Consider the following 23,587-nt stretch of genomic DNA (forward strand, 5'->3'; position numbering starts at 1 on the left):
TTCATTAATAAACCAAAATCTACTTATATCAGTACCACAAACATGTAAACATTTTCATCAAATCTTACACAAATATCAGAACTAAATATAAAAAAGACAAGAAAACATGGGAACTAAATAAAAACCTTGAGCTCACATTTTCCTTCTCGGCCTTAGCATGTATTTCTCAGAGAAAGCGTAGTGGATGCACTTTAATTAATAAAATCCCAAGTTGTATTCCAAGAAGCTGTAAAAAAAAAATCAAAAGGGTTCAGCTGTCTGAGCTTTTGAATTAAGAATGAATCACTCACATTCACTTCATACCTACCTGCAACTGGAATCAGCAAGAACTAAAAAGCTAAATACACACGAACAACGCATCCATATTGGATTAGACAAATCTGCAATAGCTAGAGAACCGTGAATCCAAATAAAGGTCTGTGTGACAACATGATTACGAAAATATATTATGAACCAAAAAAAAGGAGAATGGAGTACCATTAACATTTATGTTAAAAAAAAAAAAAAGAATAATACCAGAACGCTGCAAGATAGCTGGAATTAGGCTCCTGTTATGCAAGGCAGAGAGGAAAGGATAACCAGACTCCATTTAACTGATCTGTCTTAGCAGTGGGGACAAAAACAGGTTTTGCTTATGTTCATAAAGTATATGATCCTTTTTTTAACATAAAACCAAAATAGATGAGAGGAAGAAAGATAAACCTGATGTTAGGATTCTGAAATACAAAAATTCTTAAGGTTTTTACACAAAGACAGTTCCGCTGGTTTGGATTCAGTACACCGACTAAAATCTGCAAGCAGATTTAATGAGGTGTCACACACACACACAAGCAGGATCGAAAGATCAGACCTTTCCCTGACTAAGATCAGCTAAATTGCTTTAATAGACTTTTAATGAGAGAGAGAGGAAACAGACCTTTAGAAGGGGCACCATTTTCCACACAGCCATTGGGACCAAGAAGCATCTGTAATTGATCAGAAGGAATCAATAAGCAACAATGAAAGGAACATTACTACCAATTATGTTCTCACAACACCACTATATAATCACACATGCCAACAAATTGCTTATGTTCATAAAGTATGATCCTTTTTTAACATAAACCAAAATAGATGATCAATATTGTAAGAGTGAAGAAACATAAACCTGATCAGGATTCTGAAATACAAATCACATAAGTCTGTGCCATTTACCAAAACTCAGATCTCCGAATGGCTTAATTACGGTGTACTAAACAACCACACACAAGAAAAATCAATAAGAAACAGAGATATATGCAAGTCATACCAGAAAGAGAAGGAACATTACATATTCAAATTCTGACAAGCCTCCATTAAGATACCATCAGCTCCAACCGTAAAACTTCTGCATTTAACTTATAAACTTCAACCTGCAAGACATAAACTTTTTTATTAACACAATAGAGTCAATCACTTTTTATAATCATAACCTAATGCCTACCATGATACTAAAACTGTCTCTTAGACAGAGAGAATCAGACAGGTTCCCTGAAGTTAAACTTCTCAAAGATTTGCTTGAACTCAACGTTAAAACCATCTTCAAACTCGGGCTGCTCTGGAGCATACTCAATCACATTCTGCTCAGATACATATGAGGAAACAGAGATCAGAAATCACAAACTCTCTTGATTGCTGCAGCGTCTGCACAAAAGCTTGTTAATTGGGGATATCAACATCACTCACACACTTCAGCGGCTCCTACGATAATCAACTCTAATCTCTGCAACTTCATCATCCACCGAATCTTCCTCAGTGGCTTCTGGATCCTCGCTAACACACAAAGAGTGGCCAAGATTAAGCTGAATTAGCCATTTGCAATTTACATTAATCACACTTCAGGAGCTTAAAAGAAAAAGTTTGGTAACCTACAGGAAACTTAGCGGAGGGTTGAACAGATTTCAGGGCCATAGTTTTATATTCTTCTACAGAGGTTTTTGATTAGGGATAGATGGAGAAATAAAGGGATGTAGAACGATACAATATCTCAATTTAATGATTTAGATCTGATGGACATTATTACACCGTAACCAGAGACCGATGAATTTCACGATGGAAATGATGAGGGTGATGGAGGAGTCCCGTTGCTCGATTGTGACAACAAAAGTTGGAAGTGATGTGGGCTGTTGCTACAATGGTTTAAGCCCAGTAAATTTTGTCTCGAGTTATAAATTGAATGACATGGCGAATGGATGCTTCCTGATTGGTTGATTTTTATAAACGACCTGGACATGCTTAACATTGAGCTTATTTACCTTTTAGTATAGGTTAGATTAGATTCTACCTTCACTTCCTATAACCCAAAAACTAGGATTTTTAACACCGCCAAAATTTTATCCATATACAATGTGAATAGAAAATTAAATGTCTGTTAAATTTGAACGATATGTTTTGTTATAAATGTAATGTAATCTTTAAGATTGTTTATGTAATCTTTTTTATATAATAAATCAGTGTTATAAAAAAAAAAGTTAAGAATTTAAGACACATATAATATTGGCCTAAAAAATAGGGTAGTATTAGGGGATTTAGAACACATAAATCAATCTTTTCAGGATTCTAAAACTCCAACAGTTAAATAACAGTGGTGCAAAACAGTATTAAAGTCGCAAGTCGCAATGATGAACATGATGATATATCTTTAATAATAACAATATTGTAAAATTAAAAAGTTTGGACATGAGAGAAAGGACAAAGTAATGGTAAGAGGAAACTGAGGGACTGATGAGAAGGAGAGAAGAGGATAGGGCTGGGCTGTGTGAGAGAGAGACAGTCAAAATAAAACACACTGACCATTAAAATTGCAGACTCTCAGAACTCCGATTTGACCTGTCGTTTCTTCATTGGCTTCCACAGTTTTCTTATCGGCTCTGTCTTTATTTTTAACTACTTTTTTCCTTTCAAACGGCTTTGTTTTGTCCTTTTTCTTATTCTTTGTGTTCACTACTGTTTATTGACAAGGCTTACTTAACTAGGATTGTTCACTCCTATTTCTAGTTTTAATGTAACCCAAGCTATCGATTTTCTTTGAATCATATGAATTTTGATTTTGTTTACTTTTTTGTTAACGGTGAAATTTCGGTTTTGGTGATTATATATATAGCATTGTAATTTATCAGTTTGAGCTTATAGTTTTCTTTCTTTGTTAAAGTTTTTATCAGTTATGAAAAAAAAAATTTAATAAAGGTTTTCTGGTTTATATATGTTACTTTTAGGGCATAGGTGTAATTATAAAGCAGGGAGATGACAACACGTAAGTCATCGTAGAAGAGATTAGACCCCAAGTTTGTGGGATTAGATAGACTGAAACACTTCTGACCCCCCTCTCTTTGTTGAGGTTACTCTTTTGCATTTACGAATTTTCGTTCCCTAAAATGCAAATTAGTTGCTCATAAATTAACACTCGGTATCTACTACTATTGCAATTCAAAAAAACTCTTTGTTTGCTCGTTTGCTATAAATTAACAAACCTCATTTAATGTTTACAAGACTTGCGTTCAGACGGTGCTGATATTTCTTATTATCATAAAAAATTCTTGTCTCGTTATAAATTTATTAGTTCGTGAAAAATACCAGAACTGGTTGTAAATAAGATAATGAATTCATATAAGTTAAGTTAATGACACCGTAAGGTAATATAATTAATGTTATATACACCTGCCGCAAAGAGTTTGGTACCACTCCTGCTTCTAGTTTATATGCAAACTATATCAACGTATATACGCAATATATCCGAATTTCAAAGAGACAACAACGGTAACAGGAATAAAAACGTGAGAAGCGGATGAGGAAAACAAAAAACAATAGGAGTTTAAAAAAACAAACAATTATGTTTATGTTATGAATAATGTGGATTGCTAGTAACCATACCAAGGAAGAACGGACCGCGTCCGGTCCAAGACCAAGACCGCGTCCGTATAGGAGAGAGAGGCGGCCAAAGATTAAGCCGACTATAGATTAGGATGATTTCCTTTTTACTTCATGTTTATCTTTAAGTAGTTTTCCTATTTCCTTTAAGATAAGGATTTGTACTCTTTCCATTTATCTCTTCCTTGTAATCCCTATATAACGGAATACTTTGATTCAAGTAATAAACACACGATTTCCCCAATTGTTCACAACACGTTATCAGCATGATAGCCTCTAAATCCCTGAGACCTATATCGAAACCTAAAAGCCTAAACCGGCGACTCAACCTAAAACCCTAGACGTTCCGTGTTCGTTCTAAATCCTAGACGTCCTCAACACCGAACGTCCTCAGCTCTTGATCGCATCCTCAGCTCGCACACAAGAAGAACGCATCCGTCCGAGAACACCTCGCACCCGAGACAGCTCGCGTCCGTCCTCAGCTCGCGTCCGACTACATCCGCGACCCGATAGGAGGCAGCAAGCGTCCATCCGTCTCAGCTCGAAGTTTCATCCATTCTCAGGTGGTCCGGTTCTATACCTCTACGAAATAAAGGTATAAACATAATCTGAGAACCTAGATAAAGAACATAAACCCTAATCCATAATTATGGAAACTATGTTCATGATGAAACCTAAAAGAAACTACAAGATTAAAATCGACAAACCTTATAACTAGAAAGATATATGATTCCACTAGAATATAATTGAATGATTGATTGATTAAATCTGAAATATGAGAAACCCTAATGAAGGAATCGAAAACCCTAAACCCTAAAGAAACTAGAATCCGATTTTAAGATTGTTCTTGCTTGTTTGTTTTCTTGATTGATCTGAGGTTTAAGATTGTTAGATTGTTTGATATAATCTAACTAAGTATACAAATACTTAAGGCCTTGAAACCTTAACATAAGTTTGATAGAATTTAAAAGATTGAAAACCCTAGGTATTATAAAAGAAGTAAGATTGCTTTACATGAATCCGAACATGGTATTGCATTCATCCTGTTATAAACAAGATCGACCAGCATATAGATCACACGAACTTAGGTTGCTTGCATTAGTAGACCTATATGGCCGTGTGGCTTATGATTGATAGCACCATGGTCGATTAGTATTGTTTTGAATATCATGAATGCGTAAGACATGTTGTGGCCGAGCTTGCTTATTATCATGCGGCCACATGATCACATTGTGAACCTAAAACTTTAAATGATAACGTGACTCAGATGTCGAAAATAGCAAACAGAGACTACGCAGCCCTTAATCTCTCCGGAGACAATTACTTGCAGTGGGCGCTAGATACAAGGATCAGTCTAAAGTCAAAGGGACTTGGTGATACTATCACCGAGGACAACAATGAGAATGAAAAGAATAGATACATGGCCATAAGCTTTATGCGCTATCATCTCATTGAAGGTCTAAAAGATCATTACATGACAATTGAAAATCCACTAGACCTTTGGAATGCTTTAAAGCATAGATATGATCACCAAAAGATGGTGTTACTTCCAAAGGCTAGGCACGACTGGATGCATCTGAGGTTCTTAGACTTCAAGTCCGTGGATGAGTACAATTCAGCCTTGTTCAAAATAGTTTCAATACTAAGGCTTTGTGGTGAAGAAGTATCTGATATGATGATGCTTGAAAAGACCTACATGACTTTCAATCAGTCGAATTCAGTGTTGCAAGAGCAATATAGAACAAAAGGTTTTGCCACATATACTGATCTGATCTCGTGTCTACTTTTGGCCGAGACAAACAATGAGCTCCTGATGAAGAACAGTGGAGCCAGACCTGCCGGGACAGCACCATTACCCGAAGCCCATGAGATTGAAAAGAAAGATCCCAAAGAGAGCTACTACGCCCAAGATAACAAGAGACCACACGGCAATGGCTGTGGTGGATACAAGAGGCGTGGGCTTGACAACCCGAACGGCCGAGTCAGCTACTCGACCGGCCGGAAAGGAAACCACAATAATTGTGGTCGTGGTTCCAATTACGGCCGGGGCCGAGGCAGTTACGGCCGCGGACGAGGTGGCATATCCAAGCCATCTTACACGTCCAAGTCAGTATGCCACAGATGCGGGATGGACAACCATTGGGCCAAGAACTGTAGAACTCCTAAACACTTGTGCGACCTCTACCAAGAGAGCCTCAAGAACAAGAATCCGGAGACAAACATGATCCAAGAAACCGGTCATGATGACAAAAGACATGGATATGATGCTGATAAAGAATTCAACCAAGATGATCTAATGGACTTTGAAACTTCTGATTGTCTCAAGGACTAGTTTTCGAATCACTTGTCTTATTGCTTTATGTTTTTGATTTGGTGTTTTTATTTTATGTAATGACATTTATAATAAAGAAAGTTTTAAAGATCTTATGAAGTCTCTAAGTTTAGAAATTTTATTTATAGAATGAATGATGAGATGAGTATACTTGTGGTGGATAGTGGCACAAGTCACACAATACTTAGAGACAAAAGGTACTTCATGAATCTCACAATGCAAAGTGCAAAGGTACATACCATTGCGGGTGAGGCTAGCCTGATTGAAGGTCACTGCCAGGCCTATGTGTTAATGCCTAAGGGCACTCACCTAGAAATAAAAACCGCCTTGTATTCCCCAAGCTCTAGAAGAAGCTTATTGAGTTTCAAAGATATAAGGTTGAATGGTTTCGATCTTGAAACATGGGAAGAAGGAAACAAGGAGATCCTTAATATAATTTCGATCACCAAAGGCAATAAGAAGATCCTAGAGACTATACCCGCAATGTCTATTGGTCTATACTATGCAAAGATCAGTATGATCGAGGCCAATGCCTCCGAGCTATTCACTTTATGGCATAACCGGCTTGGCCATCCCGAAACAGGAATGATGCGAAAATTGATGATGAATTCACAAGGGCACACGTTTAAAGGAGTGATCCCACACAATCTCACATGTGCAGCATGTTCACAAGGGAAACTCATAACTAGGCCATCACCAGCCAAGGCTAATAAAGAAACTTAAACTTTCTGGAAAGGATTCAAGGAGACATATGTGGACCAATACACCCACCTTGTGGGATGTTTAGATACTTCATGGTCCTCATTGATGCATCGACCAGATGGTCGCATGTGTGTCTACTATCCACACGGAACCTAGCCTTTGCACGCCTGCTTGCTCAGATGATAAGGCTGAGAGCACACTTTCCAGACTTCCCTCTTAAGACTATACGTCTAGACAATGCTGGTGAGTTCACGTCCCAAGCGTTTAATGAATATTGTATGTCCATGGGGGTAAGAGTAGAACACTCCGTGGCACATGTTCATACACAGAACGGCTTGGCCGAATCTTTCATTAAACGTATCCAGCTGATAGCCCGACCATTGCTAATAAAGTCTCATCTCTCGGTATCAGCATGGGGACATGCGGTTTTACATGCAGTGGAACTGATTCGCATCAGGCCATCTAGTGAGCATAGATATTCACCATCCCAACTACTTACGGGTCATGAGCCAGACGTGTCCCACATCAAGACATTCGGATGTGCCGTCTACGTTCCAATTGCTCTACCACAGAGAACTAAGATGGGACCACAGAGGAGGATGGGAATATACGTAGGATATGATTCCCCAAGCATTATAAAGTATCTTGAGCCAACAAACGGTGATTTGTTTAAGGCCAGATACGAAGACTCACAGTTTGATGAGTCAACATATCCGTCCTTAGGGGGAGATAACAACCGGTTGATCATTAAAGACTTAGAATGGTTTTGACCATCAATATCTTGGCAAGATCCTCGGACTAAAGATTGTGATATAGAAGTCCAAAAGATTATACATCTTCAAGAGCTAGCTAATCAATTGCCAGATACATTTGCTGACCCAAATAGAGTAACAATATCACACATCTCGGCTTGTAATGCACCTATAAGATTAGACGTCCAGAAGGGACAATGTCAAGTAGCTACAGAGTCTAAGCAACGTTTAAAACGTGGTAGACCAATTGGTTCCAAAGACAAACAGCCTCGGAAGTCCAAGAGAGGTAACCGTCCAGGACATAGATGGACCGGCCGAGCCGACCAGGACGGTCGAGCCAAGTAAGCCGGCCACACCCGATGATCTGGCCGTTCCTCATAGTGAGGTCCGGGACGCTGGGCTTCACGGGACACAAGAGTCGGACAACCAAGAGATCTCTATAGACCATATAATGTCTGGAAAATAATGGAACATAAAAGATATCAACGTTGATGATTTGTTTGCATACAAGGTGGCACTTGAGATCATGGATAAAGATGAGGATCTAGAACCCACGTCCATACAAGAATGCATGCTAAAATCAGATTGGATCAAATGGAAAGAAGCTATAAACGTGAAGTTAGAATCATTGAGAAAGAGAGGCGTTTTTGGCCCTATAATCCAGACACCAAGTGATGTCAAACCAGTGGGATACAAATGGGTCTTTGTAAGGAAGAGAAACGAGAAAGGAGAAGTAGTGAGATACAAAGCACGGCTTGTAGCACAAGGATTCTCACAAAGACCAGGAATAAACTATGAGGAGACTTACTCCCCTGTGGTGGATGCATCTACATTAAGATATCTAATCAGTCTGGCCGTGAAAGAGAACATAGATTTACGCCTAATGGATGTAGTGACTGCATATTTATATGGACCAGTGGATAATGAAATTCATATGAGAGTTCCAGAGGGTATTGAGCTCAAAGATAAGAAAGGTTCTCGAGAACAACATTGCATTAAGTTGAATAAAGCCTTATACGGTTTAAAGCAATCAGGTCGAATGTGGTACAAAAGGTTATCCGAGTACCTAGTGAAAGAGGGTTATAAGAATGATCCAATAAGTCCATGTATATTCATACATAAATTCGACAACAAGGGCTTTGTGATAATGTCAGTTTATGTGGACGACCTGAATATAATAAGAACCCCTGGAGAGATTTTCCAAACCGTTGAGTGTTTAAAGAAAGAGTTCGAGATGAAAGATTTAGGGAAAACTAAGTTTTGTTTGGGATTACAGTTTGAGTATGTAGAGAAAGGAATCCTTGTGCATCAAGAAACTTATACAGAAAAGATACTCAAGCAATTCAATATGGACCAGGCTCATCCCTTGACGAGTCCTATGGTCGTGAGGTCCTTAGACCTTGAGAAGGATCCATACGGACCTAAGAAGCCGGACTAGGAAGCACTCGGACCGGAGGTGCCTTACCTAAGTGCCATTGGGGCCTTAATGTATTTGGCTAGTCATACTAGACCGGACATCAGCTTTGCCGTGAGCTTATTATCTAGATTCGGTTCATGTCTAACCTTAAGGCACTGGAACAGAGTGAAACATCTGTTCAGATATCTGCAAGGAACAAAGGATCTCGGTTTGTTCTACACCAACCGACCAGGAGAGAGTTTGGTTAGATATGCAGATGCTGGGTACTTATCCGACCCACACCAGGCTAGATCTCAAACAGGTTATGTGTTTATACACAGTGGAGCCCCAATATGCTGGCGTTCCACTAAGCAAACCTTAGTGGCCACATCATCCAATCACGCCGAGATCATAGCCATGTATGAGGCAAGCCGTGAGCTTGTTTGGTTGAGGAACATGACCGGCCATGTCTTAAGAGAGAGTGGTCTGGCCATGGGACAAGAGAAAGAAGGGCCAACCATCATGTACGAGGACAATGCAGCGTGCATTGCTCAGCTCAAGGAAGGATACATCAAGGGAGATAGGACAAAGCACATCCTGCCCAAGTTCTTCTTCACCCACGACTTGCAGAAGACAAAGGAGGTTCAAGTAGTTCAAGTTCGATCCAGTGACAACTCAGCCGACCTCTTCACCAAGTCTCTGCCAACCTCAACGTTCAGGAAGCTGGTTCATCAGATAGGGATGCGCCGGCTGAAGGATCTTCAGTGATGCCTTCATCAGGGGGAGTGTCATGCGTTGTACTCTTTTTCTTGTCTATGGTTTCCATTTTTCCCATCTTGGGTTTTTGGTTTTCCTAGAGAAATTTTAACGTGGCAACATCGTGCATGATACAAGCCCATATGGTTATAGCATCCAAGGGGGAGTGTTAGGAATAATGTGGATTGCTAGTAACCATACCAAGGAAGAACGGACCGCGTCCGGCCCAAGACCAAGACCGCGTCCGTATAGGAGAGAGAGGCGGCCAAAGATTAAGCCGACTATAGATTAGGATGATTTCCTTTTTACTTTATGTTTATTTTTAAGTAGTTTTCTTATTTCATTTAGGATAAAGATTTGTACTCTTTCCATTTATCTATTCCTTGTAATCTCTATATAAGAGAACATTTTGATTCAAGTAATAAACAAACGATTTCCCCAATTGTTCACAACAGTTTAAACAGTAAGAAAGTATTTTTAGTTTTACTAATCATTTTATAATCTAACGTGAAAATGACAAAAGGTCATGGTCGGAGTAGAGAAAAAGAATGTGGACGAAAGGAAAAAGTTTGACTTGTTTAGTCCCCAACTGTCAATTTTCCAGCAAGACATATACATACTCGCTTTATTGCTAAAACGTTGATATAAAATAAGAATATATTTTAAGAACCTAGTATTTATTACTAGATTCTTTACTGTTGTATATATACAAGCTGCTCGAGTGGTCTTTTTTACAGTAAAGCAGTCTCCTCAAAAGAGTAAAGAAAGAGAAAAAGAGAGAATATGGATCCTGAAGGTTTCACGAGTGGCTTATTCCGATGGAACCCAACTAGAGCAATGGTTCAAGCACCAACTGCGATTCCTCCACCGCAGCAGCAGCAGCAATCGCCGGCAACACCGCAGACGGCAGCGTTTGGAATGCGACTAGGTGGTTTGGAGGGTTTGTTCGGTCCTTATGGAGTACGTTTTTACACGGCGGCGAAGATAGCAGAGCTAGGATTTACGGCGAGCACGTTGGTGGGCATGAAGGACGAGGAGCTTGAGGATATGATGAATAGCCTCTCTCATATCTTTCGTTGGGAGCTTCTTGTTGGTGAACGGTACGGTATCAAAGCTGCTGTTAGAGCTGAACGAAGACGACTGCAAGAAGAGGAAGAGGAGGAATCGTCTAGACGCCGTCATTTGCTACTCTCCGCCGCAGGGGATTCCGGCACTCATCTTGCTCTTGATGCTCTCTCCCAAGAAGGTACGATATAGTAAATATCTAATTTAAATATATCTATAATTTTTTTTTGAAAGCTATAATATAAATATATTTCCCAACGCTTTATACATGCATTGCTAATCTATTTAACTATGTGAGGCTGTCAACAAATATAGATCTATATATGTTCACTTGACTGGTAGATATAGGCTTATGAATCTTTGCATGATTTGTTACTAATATCAGCAACTATATACTTGTATGATATAGTTCTGGGCAACATAAGATATTGTTCTGTTTTTATTTAAAACATAGATATCTATTGTTTTTTGACTGTCAAATGTAACTTCAAATACGTGTATAGTAGAACTATTTTGTATAGAGTATGCAATTGCAGTCTGCTTTTTATATTAGGGCTTCGATTGTTTAGGATTTTAGCTGTTAAAACTTTTACTTTTAAAAAAATTTACTGTTGCTTTAGTGGCTGTAACTTTAAAAAAAAACATGTTCTAAAGCCTCAAATTGTGGCTTTAAAAAAAAATTGTGGCTTAAAAAAAAAACAAGGAAACGTGAACAAAAGAGAAGAAGTTAAGCCAAAGTGTGATTGGTAAAATTAATGGCTTTAAAAGCTTTAAATAATTCTAAAGTCTTTAAAGCCTTGAAAGCTTAATCAATCGGACCCTAGACTTGTTGCAAGAAGTACGAGGATTAATTATATATTGTGCAAAATCCAAATACTGAACGTATCTTTTTAATATCTATATAGAATAAAGTTTGCGATTGAGACAAAAGTATATATAGATGACTGGACAGGGTTGTCAGAGGAGCCGGTTCAGCACCAAGATCACACTGATGCGGCGGGGATCAACTGCGGAGGAAGAGGAGGTCATTGGGAAGCAGGGCAGACGACAATAAAAAAGCAACAGCAGAGACGCAGAAAGAAAGCGATTGTAACGTCAGTGGAAACTGATGACGACGGCAACGAAGGTGAGGATGACGACGGGATGGATATTGTTAACGGAAGTGGGTCAGGGATGGAGAGACAAAGGGAGCATCCGTTTATTGTAACGGAGCCAGGGGAAGTAGCACGTGGCAAAAAGAACGGTTTGGATTATCTTTTCCACTTGTACGAACAGTGCCGCGAGTTCCTTCTTCAGGTCCAGACCATTGCTAAAGATCGTGGCGAAAAATGCCCTACCAAGGTATCTTTCGTTTATCATCCGATCCTAGCCGTACGCTTACTTTTACATTATCATTTTTATAAAATAAATACATTTTGGTGTCGGATTGGTAGGGAGACCCTAGCCATAATCATGGACAGCTGTTTTAAAGCAAGTTTGACAAGTCATGAGTTCAGAGACTTTTCGTTATTATTTTTGTTTTATTTTCTTTCGCTATGTCTGGCAAAGATTTATATAGGTTCTGATTTTATGTCTTCACTCAGAATAAATATACAGTAGTTAGATTTCAATTTAATGTTTTGTAAGAGTCACCGTACGACAACGTGTCGAGTTAGGGAAACGACACAGTCGTTCTTTTGTTTTTACCTAAAACGACATGAGATAGTAAGATACGATATGGTGTCCTCGTGCATTAAGATTCAATTTCTGCATGCATTTATATATTTGTTGACCATTTATTAAGATATTTGTTGTGTGCTATATATATTTAGATACAGGCTATTACTCAGCGGGTAATAAAGAGTCTTCCCCATAGTACAGAATCCATGAGCTCTGTGCCATTTGCTTGTACAGACGCACGTTATTAAAATCTGAGGTTTACAGATAACTTAAGCCAATAAAAGTCTAATTTTTCTCTCTGAAAGTTTTACCTCCAATGTTTAAATTATATATTGGTACTTTTTCTATGCTATATTATCCCATTTAAAAGTTGTTTTGAATTATTAAGTACTGACTTTTTTATGTTCTGGAAAAATATGTAAATAGGTGACGAACCAGGTGTTCAGATACGCTAAGAAATCGGGCGCAAATTACATAAACAAGCCAAAAATGCGACACTACGTTCATTGTTACGCACTGCACTGCCTCGACGAAGAAGCTTCAAACGCTCTCCGAAGAACGTTTAAAGAACGCGGGGAGAACGTTGGGTCGTGGCGTCAGGCTTGTTACAAGCCACTTGTGGACATAGCTTGTCGTCATGGCTGGGATATAGACGCCGTTTTTAACGCTCATCCTCGTCTTTCCATTTGGTATGTTCCCACTAAGCTGCGTCAGCTCTGCCATTTGGAGCGGAACAATGCGGTTGCTGCGGCTGCGGCTTTGGTTGGCGGTATTAGCTGCGAGGGATCGTCTGCGTCTGGACGCTTTGGGGTTTAATTAGCTCATGAGTTGTTGTGGTTTACTTTTTCGTTATCTTAATTAATTATTAGTCTTTAATTTGGTCCTTCTTGGCTAATTTGTCTTCTTTTTCTTTTCTTAATCAACCGTTTTGGCTAATTAAATTGGATACACGCAGATTCTTCATTTTGTGTAAACCGTATTTTGAACACATTTGGCGATATTAATTCGAAGCACTCTATAACATTTTATTTTTGAACATTAACAATACCCTTTTGTAAAATACTAGGTAATACCCGCGCTACGTCGTGGAAGTTTTTTATATAAAAGTTTTATAAGTATTATATTTTATAGATTTATTTTTCAACTTTTGATATTAAATAAAATTTGATTAAAATGAGATATCAATAGACTATCGGTACTAAATTTCACGTGTGAGGGAATTTCAATTTTTTTATTTTCTGAAATATTTTATATCTATTTTTAATTTAATGATATTTCTGAAAAATTGAGAAATTTTGTTTGTAATGTATAGGTTGTGTTTTTTGGTCTAGTGTGAAGTTTGTCTCATTTATTCTTATGTTAAAACTTAATGGTTGATTTGTAAGAATACATCGTAAATATATGTTAGAGTGATTTTCAAAAATAGACATATATTGATTTTTTATTACATGATAGAACACTTGTTGCTACTATCACACATTCTTGTGGCTAAAGTCATGTGTGTCCCTAATAAAGTGAAACCAGATGGGGATATTGTGGTAATAGACCAAATTGTTCTGGTTGGTTTGGTTTATGGGTTTAAATTTTAAAAATACCATATTCTGATTGGTGGACTCAGGAAGAAGCGTTGTTTGTTTAATAAAACTAATTGGTGTCCGTTAAAAAAAAGTAAAATTGTAACTTTTTCACTTTCCCAACCCTAGACCTAATTATCTAATTCCCAAATACTTTCATTATCTCCGACGACGAACAGCGGCGAGAAGACAACGGAGTGGGTGGCTGACGCCGGAAGATAAAGTGGTGGTTATAAGAGATATCACCATCGTCGAGGAGGACGTAGGCGGGGAAAGCGATAGCCGATGTTTAAGTTTTCTTCTCTCAAAATTGTCGCTTTAAAAGATATTTGGGTTAAAAGAAACCATGACTTGAAATTGATATTTGTGTATGTTGAAGGCTTGTTTTGTACCAAGTTGAGGCATGAATCCAAATTTTTGTGGGATTCTCAATTGCCCTTCAGTTTTGGGCGTTTGAAGCCATCCCCGCTTTACTTGAGTGTTTAGGTGGAGACGATGAGGAGAAGCTGCTGAGTTATGTTGGTGAGAATCTCCCACAACATGATGGGTTGGTTCTGTACAGATGTACATGTGGACTTGTAAACGAATGTACTTTTGGCTGTACATGTGGACATGTGAACGAATATGCGTTTGGCTGTACATGTGGACACGTGTATTATGTGGTGTCTAGCAAATTTCTTTGGTTCTGTGTACTGAGAAAAATACATGAAATGTTGTACTTTTTTGTATTAGAAAGCTGAGAAAAATGAGATTTTTACATGAAAGCTTGTATTTTTTTTGTGTCAAAAGGCTGAGAAAGATGTGATTTTCATCTTGGTGATCTATCATTATGAAACTTAAGTCCAACAGCTGGTAGGATGAGTTGGTTTATTCTCACATGAGAAACCACATTGGAGGTGAAGAGTTTAGGTACATATGTATGAACTTTCTGCATGTACATGTCTATCATTATCCACATGTACAACAATGTACACCAATATAAACAAGTTCCACATACACCGAATTATGATATCCACGCGTACAACTCAGCAAATGTACACATATGAACTAAATATTAACAAATCGATACTTTCAGAAGGAGAAGTCTGGAACACTGATGCAATGGTTGGGGATGAGAGTTAAGATGTTGACGACGATAAGGAGGAAGAGGATAATGAAACTTAAGTCTAACAGCTGGTAGGATGAGTTGGTTTATTCTCACATGATAAGCCACATTTGAGGTGAAGAGTTTAGGTACATATGTACAAGAATTTTCTGCATGTACACATGTCTATCAGTATCCACATGTACGATAATGTACACCAATATAAACAAGTTTCACATGTACACTGAGTTATGATATCCACACGTACAACTCTACACGTACACATTTGAACTAAATATTAACAAATCAAAACTTTCAGATAAAATCATTAAGTGAAAGTCTATTATTCTCTTCATATTCATCCATTGGCATGTCAAAAAGTTGTGGTTAAGCTAAACTTCTCTTGCAATGATTCAATCACCCAATGTTCTAAGTTAAAACATTGTTCCACAACCATTTTTAAGAAAGTACAACCCCATTTACATGATGAATTAAACCCCATTTTTAAGCAATGATTCAATCACCCAATGTTATGCTTTAAACATCTCTTCTAGCATATCGTCGCTGCAAAGAACAGTTTCATCAATGAGTGAGAAGAGGATTAATGTGCTGATTTTGTGCTGATTTTGCAGTAGATTATCTTGTTAATTTACAGGGTAATGAGGATTGAAGGAGCTGACTTTACGTAGAGAAGAGGATGAGGGAAGATGGGGAACAATTGGAAATGATCTAAACCGTCGATTCCAAAAGGTTGATCTAACGGTCTAGGAGCTAAGCAGGGGAGGTGTCTTGTCTAGATCTATGAGATTAAATCTCAGGCGTTGAAAATAAAGTAAGATCAAGGGGTAGGGATGAATCCCGCCAGGAAAAAAAAGGGGAAGAAACTTGGTACTTGATCTGTAACGAACTGGGAGAAATATTAGTTAGAAAGTAACTAGAGTTAAGCCAAGTTGTTATGTAAAGTGTGTGGGTAGCTCAAAGTGTCCTAGAGTGTGATAAAAAGAGGAAAAGTGTCTTAGAGTGTAAATCTTTCTATATGTTACCTTGAAAATGTAGTGAAGTTATAACCATATCTCGTACTGGTTAGGAATGTACACTTCGAAAAGAAGATGATTCACATAATAATTTTGAGCAAAGTCAATGCTTCATTCACTTAACAGATGGATTGCTCCCTCTATGATCGAATCAGATTGTTAGATTCCTGCAACTTTTGTGAACGTCCTCTTGTATTCTATAAAATGCTGAACTTGATGATACAACGGAATTGCGATGATGTTTCAAACAAGATGCTTGATTATCACTGAGTTTCTCTAGGTCTGGTGATTCTGTTGTTGTTCTTGTTGATGATCACTGGATTCTAAACTTTGTCTCATCTCCAGTGCTTTCAACCTGGCTATTTGAAGCTTATACAAGATCTTACAAAAAGAAATTCCAATAAAATGATCATGGTTTGCTCGTTTCTGTGAGATTTTAATAAATAAAAAAGGAACTCGAGGTTTTTAACGGCAGCTTATGCTTTCACCTTCTGCATATTTTCTCAAGCTGCAGTCTTCGGTTCCTATCTTTGCAATCTGTAAGCAATCATACAAAGAAAAAAATGAAAGATTCATGGCTGTTCTGAGATCATTTTTTCTCTTTTATCCATTTTTACTTCTCACCTCACATCTACAAGGATTTATTTTTACAAGACCTGCTCTAATTTCAACCACAGAAACAACCATAGAATGAGCTGAGTAGTTAAGTTATTGAGGAGACTAAAGACGATTATTGTTAATACAACTCTTCTGAGCTCATATGGGTAGCTATATCTCAACCAACATTACACTGCCGTCGTCATCTCTCACTCCTTTGTATTCTCTGCTTTCGCCTCTACATTGACGTCGTCCTTTATGAAGTGATGAAGTTTCTTAACCCATCAAATCAATCCACCTCATGCTATGTCCTAGATTTTAGTCAGCTTATTTCTTCCTGAAATAGTAATGAAATCCGTAGTAAGCTTTGTTTCGTCCTTTCCAAATAATCAATCTTAGGATCAAAATCAATACCTAATGAAAATGATGATGGCTTGATTTGGAGAGGAAGAAGAAGAATCCTAATGCGTTGATGTGATGTGTACAAAAAAAAATGTGATGTGTATGAACTTTGTTTTAGAAAGTTGTAAGAGTTTACAGACCCAAAAAAATTTAGTTATTTTTTTAAAAGACTGATACTTAAATCTTTATTTATTTATTTATTTTTTGTTCAAATACTTAAATCTTTATTAAACTGTCAAAAATATGCAAAACTCAGCATCACAAATTATGAGCAACACTCATATAAAAAGCTCATTCGTATATCTAGAAGCTTACTATTGTTTTTTTTTTGAAACTTAGCTTATTATTGTTTCAGAATATATATATATATATATATATATATATATATATATATATATCCAATCATAGTTATTTGATTCGTTATATCTTATATGTTTTGTGCAATAAAAAAACTTCTCTACTACAACTCTTTTGAAGTACGACAATAGAAGAAGAAAGAAGCTCTAATTTATAAACAAACTGGAAAACCACATTAGAAGTGTAACTTAGCATGACAAGTCTCTCGCCTTTGTGATCATACAAAGGAACATAACGTATACCCTGTCTCAGCTCGCCACAGACAAACATGTCTGTCCCGAGAAGTCGTCCTTCTCTGGCATGAACTTCAACTGTGAGCAACGCCAGCTCTGGTACTGTGAGCGGAAACTCAAACTCCTCGTCCCAAAATGACCCCAAGTGTTTTCTTCTTTCTTTATTTTCTTCATTACTCTATCACCTCTTACTCCTGTTAGCCCCACCTGCTTTCACAAAAAAAAAAGTTCAATGCATATGAAATAGATCACATAGTAGAGAATCTCAATGTATTAAGCATCTAAATCAAAGTGACTCTTGTATAATGAGTTGTTTGCCGTTGTGTTGAAGTTAGGAGAAGACCCACCTGCTTTCACAAAAAAAAGAGTTCAATGCATATGAAATAGATCACATAGTAGAGAATCTCAATGTATTAAGCATCTAAATCAAAGTGACTCTTGTATAATGAGTTGTTTGCCGTTGTGTTGAAGTTAGGAGAAGACCAAGGGTTGAAACTTTCTCGCTGGAAACCAGAGTCCCATCCTTTTCCCATGTATACTTTCCTCTCGGAGTTGTTCTGATTGGTAACTTCGCTTTGGAGTCAAAAACTTCTTCGTCCGTACCTTTGTTCATCGAAAGTGTGGTTTCTTCACGTATTGCATCATCCAGAAAGCTCTTCCATAGCCCTACAGATCAGAGGTACAAGATGATGGAGTTTTGGTAAATGTTGAAAAGGCCTGAGAGAAAAAAAAACAAAAAAAAAACTACAAACCTGCTTTGAAAGCGACCACTTGTGCTTCGTACACCCAACCGCTGAATGGCTTGTAGTTGGAGAGGAGGTTACTCGTGTGGCCTTTGGATATATCCTCAATACTCAATAGGTTAGAAACCTATGAACATAGCGACGAGGGTTAAAAATTAGTGAGGAAACTCAATCGGAAAAGAATAGTTAGCTTATGTGTACAAACGAAATGAATATATTGGTTGATGAAGTTTTTTCATTTATTGACATGTCAGTCTCTTAAACATTTAAAAAGTTGAGGTGTCATGCTCTGGAGAGAATCTTACTCCATTAGTGTGTTGAGTTCTTCATCGAGAAAGAAAAACAAAAGTAATGTGAGGGTGTGATCAGAAATTAAAGGCTGAAAGAAACTACCATTACGAAAATTTAAAATAGATTTTAGTGATCTGTAAAAAATGGCTTGGGTTTGTTCGAGTTAATATATGGGCTGAGACATATATTCTCGAAGAGGCTGGTGCACTGGGCCCACTCGTTTTATCTAGTGAATCCAGTGTGACGCATGGAACTGTACACCCATAAGGTATGAACCAATGATTTTGCAACACGTTCGCAATCATTAGATATTTACAAAAACTCTTTCAAATTCGAACTGAACGAAGAAAACAAAGTCAAAATAGAGAACTGAGAACGAGTGTGAAATTCGAATCCAACGATGGAGCTCCCGCCAAGAGTGCTATACCCACGGAGGTTCCACGCCTCTCCGTCGAAATACACGGCGGCGGCGGCGCCTGATCTCCGAGATAAGCTCGCGACGCTGGTTGATCGCAACGAGAAAGTGAAAAAGGCGTACCATCAACTCCAATCGCAGATCGCATCAGGCCTTGCCGAGGTTACAATCGCATCCCTCGATAGATTCGATTCCTTTGTAGATTTGATTGAAACGGCTTCGAGAATTTGAGAGAGGTTATCGTATTCTCTGGTTTGGAAGATTCAAGATAAGATAGTTTCGTAGAATCTGAGTGAGGTTTTCGAAATTGTAAAGGCAGGGGAAGTTTTCGAGTCGTTGGCGATCCCTTTGATGAAGCTGGTTGGTTTGAAAACGTCGGAGATGGAGAGCGAAGGGAGACACTCCACCTTCATCTTCAACACTGTTAGTTAGTTAGTTACTCAATCAACTTCTCGTGGAATCATGCTTCTACTGAATCAAATTTTCAGATAATACTTTTTATTCATCAGGAAAGACACCACATGGATGATACTTCCCAAAACGGAGCTCGATCTGATGATCTGAACAATCAAATCCGCCGTTCAAAGGTAATATACGTCAAGATTCTTATCATATCACTATGTTTCCTTCTGATTTTGATTGAATGCAATATAATGTGTTTAGCCAAGCTTGATCCTGGTTTATCAGTTCGTCTAATTCTGCTATAGATTGAATGCAGCAGACCACTCCATCTAATTTTGAAACTGTAGTGTTTCTATACTCTAGTCATGTGGATTTTGTTATTTATGTTGACCAAGTTCTGCTATATACTGAATGTGAATCAATTGTTTAGGGTTCTTATGTTTTGGTGTAATTTATAGTAGTTGTTCGACAAACCATATATAATCCGTATGTTGGTTTTGAAGTTGAAGTTAATGTTATAACTCTCTGTCTATAATCCAAAGTAGATTTAGTTTCTCAGAATTTCACTTGCTGTAGGAAGAAAACTATGCTGCTAAAGTCGACTCTGCCCGAAAAGAGATCGTGCACAACCATAAGGGGCAATTGAGACAGCTAGTCCATATGCTTAGGCAAATTGAAACACAAGTGAATTCACATCGGGGAGACATTGTGCAGATGCTTGACGATGGCAGAAACTCTTTCCAAGAATTCATCCAGAAATCTCTTTATTACCTAAGCTCGGTTCACAGCCGAAACGATGACACGTTTCCAGCCACAGTGAAGCTCCTTCGGATCCTATTTAATAACATCAATGAGTTGCTTGGTTCTGTAGATACCGGTGTTACTGATCTTATGCAGGCTTTATCAAAGAATATGTGTAACCCGATGTCCAAGTACGTAGGGAACTTGGCAGCTGAAGTAAAGGGTGGCCCTTGTGTGCAACTGATGAAAGTAGTGAATGAGATGGAGAGAGCCAACGCAGATACAAGGAGAGAGCTGGAAGACGCTAGAGAAAGGATTAGACTTGCAGAAGAAAGAAAGATGGAGGCTTTATCAAGGCTGAAAAAGGCTGAAGATCAAGTTCAGCTAATGACAAGCTCTGCCAGGTTTCTTCTACCCTCAAGTCAGAAGAAGCAAGAAGAACACTCTGTTAACGGAAAGGTAATTTCGAAATGAATTTTTTTTTTCTTTTGTAAAGCTCAATAATTAGCCAACGCGGTAATTCACTCTTTTTGTCCATGTAGCGTATATGCACTGAGGGAAGCAGAGAAAGCGAAGAGAAACTACTTTGGAATCTACTGAGCAAAAGGAGAAAGCATCAAGAACCAGAGAGTCCAATGGGACCGAAAGGGCTCATCAGACAAGCCGGCACGAAGCACAATCCATTGGTGCAGAGTCGAAGAATGACTAGGAGCCAAACAAGGTTGAGCTCTCCAACGGGTCGTCCTGATGCCTTGATCCCACTTGGTGTGTCACCTTCTGTAAGAACAGTAACCTGGAGGAGGTAAGTAAAGTAAAACACACGTTTACACGCACTACATCAAATATATCTTCAGTATGCTCAGAAAAACATTCAGGTCCAATATCTTCATTATTGCTTAAAAACTTTACAAGTACTCGTTTTTATGTCACTGCTTGCACTTTAAGTAGTTTGCTGTTTCTTGAGAAGATCAAGTTGAGCATGACAAACAAACTTGAATCAATTTAAGTACCTTTTGAACCAAAAAATAGAAAGATATGGGGCCACAAAAAGAATTGTTTGAAAAATCGGGGATGTAACTGAATAACGACTCAAAAGTAATGGGCTTAAATTGAATACATGTAGGCCCAAACTACTTTCCGGCGTCGGTTAGGGTTAATTATTTGATCTACCTGAAAGTCCTCCGCTTCCGTCCGAAATCGCATAAATTGGGTCGGCAAATCCCTAATTCCCGGTAAGAAAATTCAACAGCTTAACGTAATTTGATCGATCGATTTTCTGCAGACACTAGAACTTGTATCTTTCTCTGATCCTACTACTACATGTTTTCCTTCTTCTTATAGAAAGACATTCTAAGACTGTAGTTTATATTTCAGGTAACCTAAAGAAGTATCTCTCTGTAGTTTTCAATAATCGGCCATGGTATGCAATTTCTTTACTATCAACCAAAGTTCCACACTTGTTTTTTAAAATTAGAAACAGTTTTACTCACCAAGTAGCTTGTGGTTACGAATATGTTTAAAAGCTAAAAGGTGTGGAATCGACGCAATCTCTAATGCCTGTGAAGTTTGAGCATAGAAACCATACGGTTTTGTCTAAAATTATTGTGTGCAGGCTGCGAAACTTCTTGCGACTTTCATAGTCTACGGCTCTGGAGCGGTAATCAGGGCTTGTACTCAGGCATATCGTCAGGCACTTGCAAGTATATGTCTTTTTCTTATTACAATCTTCTTAGTTTTCGTTCTTTTTTTGTTTTGGTTCTTTTTGTACTAATGGTAACCGAATTGTTCGGGCACATGTGTCTCTCAGATGCATCAAAATCTGGGGTTGCGCAAGAAGCAATGCATAGTCTTAAGAGAGGAATCAGAGGGTTAACTGAACCCGAAGCTAGACAGATTCTTGGTGTAACCGATAAATCATCTTGGGGCGAGGTTCTTAAGGTTTGTTTCTCTTTCTCTCTCTTGGCGTCATTGCATTTTTTTTGTTAATCATTCAAGTAAAGAAGAAACCTTTTTTTTGTTATTTAACATCATTTGTATGTTATGTTGCAGAGATACGACAATCTTTTCGAACGCAATGCAAAAAGCGGAAGCTTTTATCTCCAGTCAAAGGTTCATCGAGCTAAAGAATGCTTAGAGGCTGCTTACCTGAAGAAACCTTAGGGAATCACAACAAGCGTTTGATCAAATAATAATAATAAATACTAATGTAGTAACCAATAGAATGTCGAGAAGCAAAACCATGAATATATGTTTTGGATGCATGTTAGTTTTCTTGACGTCTCTAAAGCGGTTCTTGGGCCGAAAAGTTTGAAGATTTGAAAAGAGAGAAATTATAATGCCGCAAAGTTTGAAATATGAGTAAGGTTGGTGAAGTCAACCCTATTTTTCTTATTATATCGACTTTTTTAGTATTTTTAGGTATGCTCGTCGAAGTCCAAGTCTGTCGAGTTGGATTATCCTGAGATTTCGAAATCTGTCTACTTCATTTTAGCACCAAACATGGTGGTCACCGTGACTAATAGGATCGAAAGTAGATATTTCTTGTTTTATGTCTTGGTTTTATTTCATTTGTATTGTGTATTACCCAACAACTTGATGATGAAGTACACGTAAATCCAAAAAAGTCATTTTATCGGCGGTGATGCGGTATTCTTATTAGGTCTCATGCGTTTTTCGTCAAAAGATTCGAACGTACATGTTGCATGTCACTGTATATACTATTGATACTCAACTGATAAAGAGTTCCACTAGCAAAGCCAAATGGTGGAAGACTTTGAAGTCCAAGTCAAGTGGGCTTCATCATAAGTCAGCGTCGTTGAGAGTCAAGGCCGCTTTAACAAAGTTGTGGCGGCGTCTATCATCGTTAAAACCCCTGTTTGGGAACGCGCTAGTCGGACGGTCGGATTAGGTCTAGTTCCTAAAGAGAAAATCATGGATTAATCGAAAATTATGCGGGACAGAATTTTTAGATTGTTTATTATATTATAAAACATGTTAATATTTAATTGTGTATAACATTAATACATTTTCATGTTTAAGACGGTATAAAACACACAAATAAGATATATATAAACTTAATATAGTGTAATTTTCATCAAAATTATGAATATAAATGATATTTATAAAATTTAGATCAAATAAATAAATAAAAATATTATTAAAAATAA

At 37.9% G+C, this 23,587-nt stretch overlaps 5 protein-coding genes across 7 annotated transcripts; all 5 read left to right on the top strand.

Annotated features, from left to right (window-relative positions):
* The first annotated feature begins 1,894 nt into the window (after positions 1 to 1,894).
* On the top strand, positions 1,895 to 6,270 carry LOC103873461. The gene has a single exon (XM_033273104.1). The coding sequence runs from the start codon at positions 5,153 to 5,155 to the stop codon at positions 6,215 to 6,217; it is 1,065 nt and encodes a 354-aa protein (XP_033128995.1). The 5' UTR covers positions 1,895 to 5,152; the 3' UTR covers positions 6,218 to 6,270.
* Positions 6,271 to 9,157: 2,887 nt separating this feature from the next.
* LOC117126111 (secreted RxLR effector protein 161-like) lies at positions 9,158 to 9,835 on the top strand. Its single transcript, XM_033273514.1, has one exon. The coding sequence runs from the start codon at positions 9,158 to 9,160 to the stop codon at positions 9,833 to 9,835; it is 678 nt and encodes a 225-aa protein (XP_033129405.1).
* Positions 9,836 to 10,554: 719 nt separating this feature from the next.
* On the top strand, positions 10,555 to 18,579 carry LOC103249152 (putative transcription factor BOFH). 3 transcript variants are annotated; one of them, NM_001301878.1, is made up of 4 exons: positions 10,607 to 11,069; positions 11,841 to 12,229; positions 12,700 to 12,720; positions 12,974 to 13,363. In NM_001301878.1, exons 1-4 carry the CDS (start codon positions 10,607 to 10,609, stop codon positions 13,361 to 13,363), a joined length of 1,263 nt encoding a protein of 420 aa, NP_001288807.1. The 3 variants fall into 3 exon arrangements, with proteins under 3 accessions (XP_009150114.1, XP_009150115.1, NP_001288807.1); XM_009151866.3 differs by lacking the exon at positions 12,700 to 12,720 and having other exon boundaries at positions 10,555 to 11,069; positions 11,829 to 12,229; positions 12,974 to 18,579; XM_009151867.3 differs by lacking the exon at positions 12,700 to 12,720 and having other exon boundaries at positions 10,555 to 11,069; positions 12,974 to 18,579.
* Positions 18,580 to 19,022: 443 nt separating this feature from the next.
* LOC103873459 lies at positions 19,023 to 21,656 on the top strand. The gene is made up of 6 exons (XM_009151864.3): positions 19,023 to 19,439; positions 19,593 to 19,700; positions 19,787 to 19,864; positions 20,256 to 20,879; positions 20,963 to 21,222; positions 21,544 to 21,656. Exons 1-6 carry the CDS (start codon positions 19,263 to 19,265, stop codon positions 21,569 to 21,571), a joined length of 1,275 nt encoding a protein of 424 aa, XP_009150112.1. The 5' UTR covers positions 19,023 to 19,262; the 3' UTR covers positions 21,572 to 21,656.
* Positions 21,544 to 22,792, top strand: LOC103873460 (mitochondrial import inner membrane translocase subunit PAM16 like 1). The gene is made up of 5 exons (XM_009151865.3): positions 21,544 to 21,652; positions 21,795 to 21,840; positions 22,033 to 22,120; positions 22,228 to 22,358; positions 22,470 to 22,792. The coding sequence occupies exons 2-5, from the start codon at positions 21,838 to 21,840 to the stop codon at positions 22,578 to 22,580; spliced, it is 333 nt and encodes a 110-aa protein (XP_009150113.1). The 5' UTR covers positions 21,544 to 21,652; positions 21,795 to 21,837; the 3' UTR covers positions 22,581 to 22,792.
* The last annotated feature ends 795 nt before the right edge of the window (positions 22,793 to 23,587 follow it).

This window comes from Brassica rapa, chromosome A06 (genome assembly GCF_000309985.2).
Source record: "Brassica rapa cultivar Chiifu-401-42 chromosome A06, CAAS_Brap_v3.01, whole genome shotgun sequence".
Taxonomy (NCBI): Eukaryota; Viridiplantae; Streptophyta; class Magnoliopsida; order Brassicales; family Brassicaceae; genus Brassica; species Brassica rapa.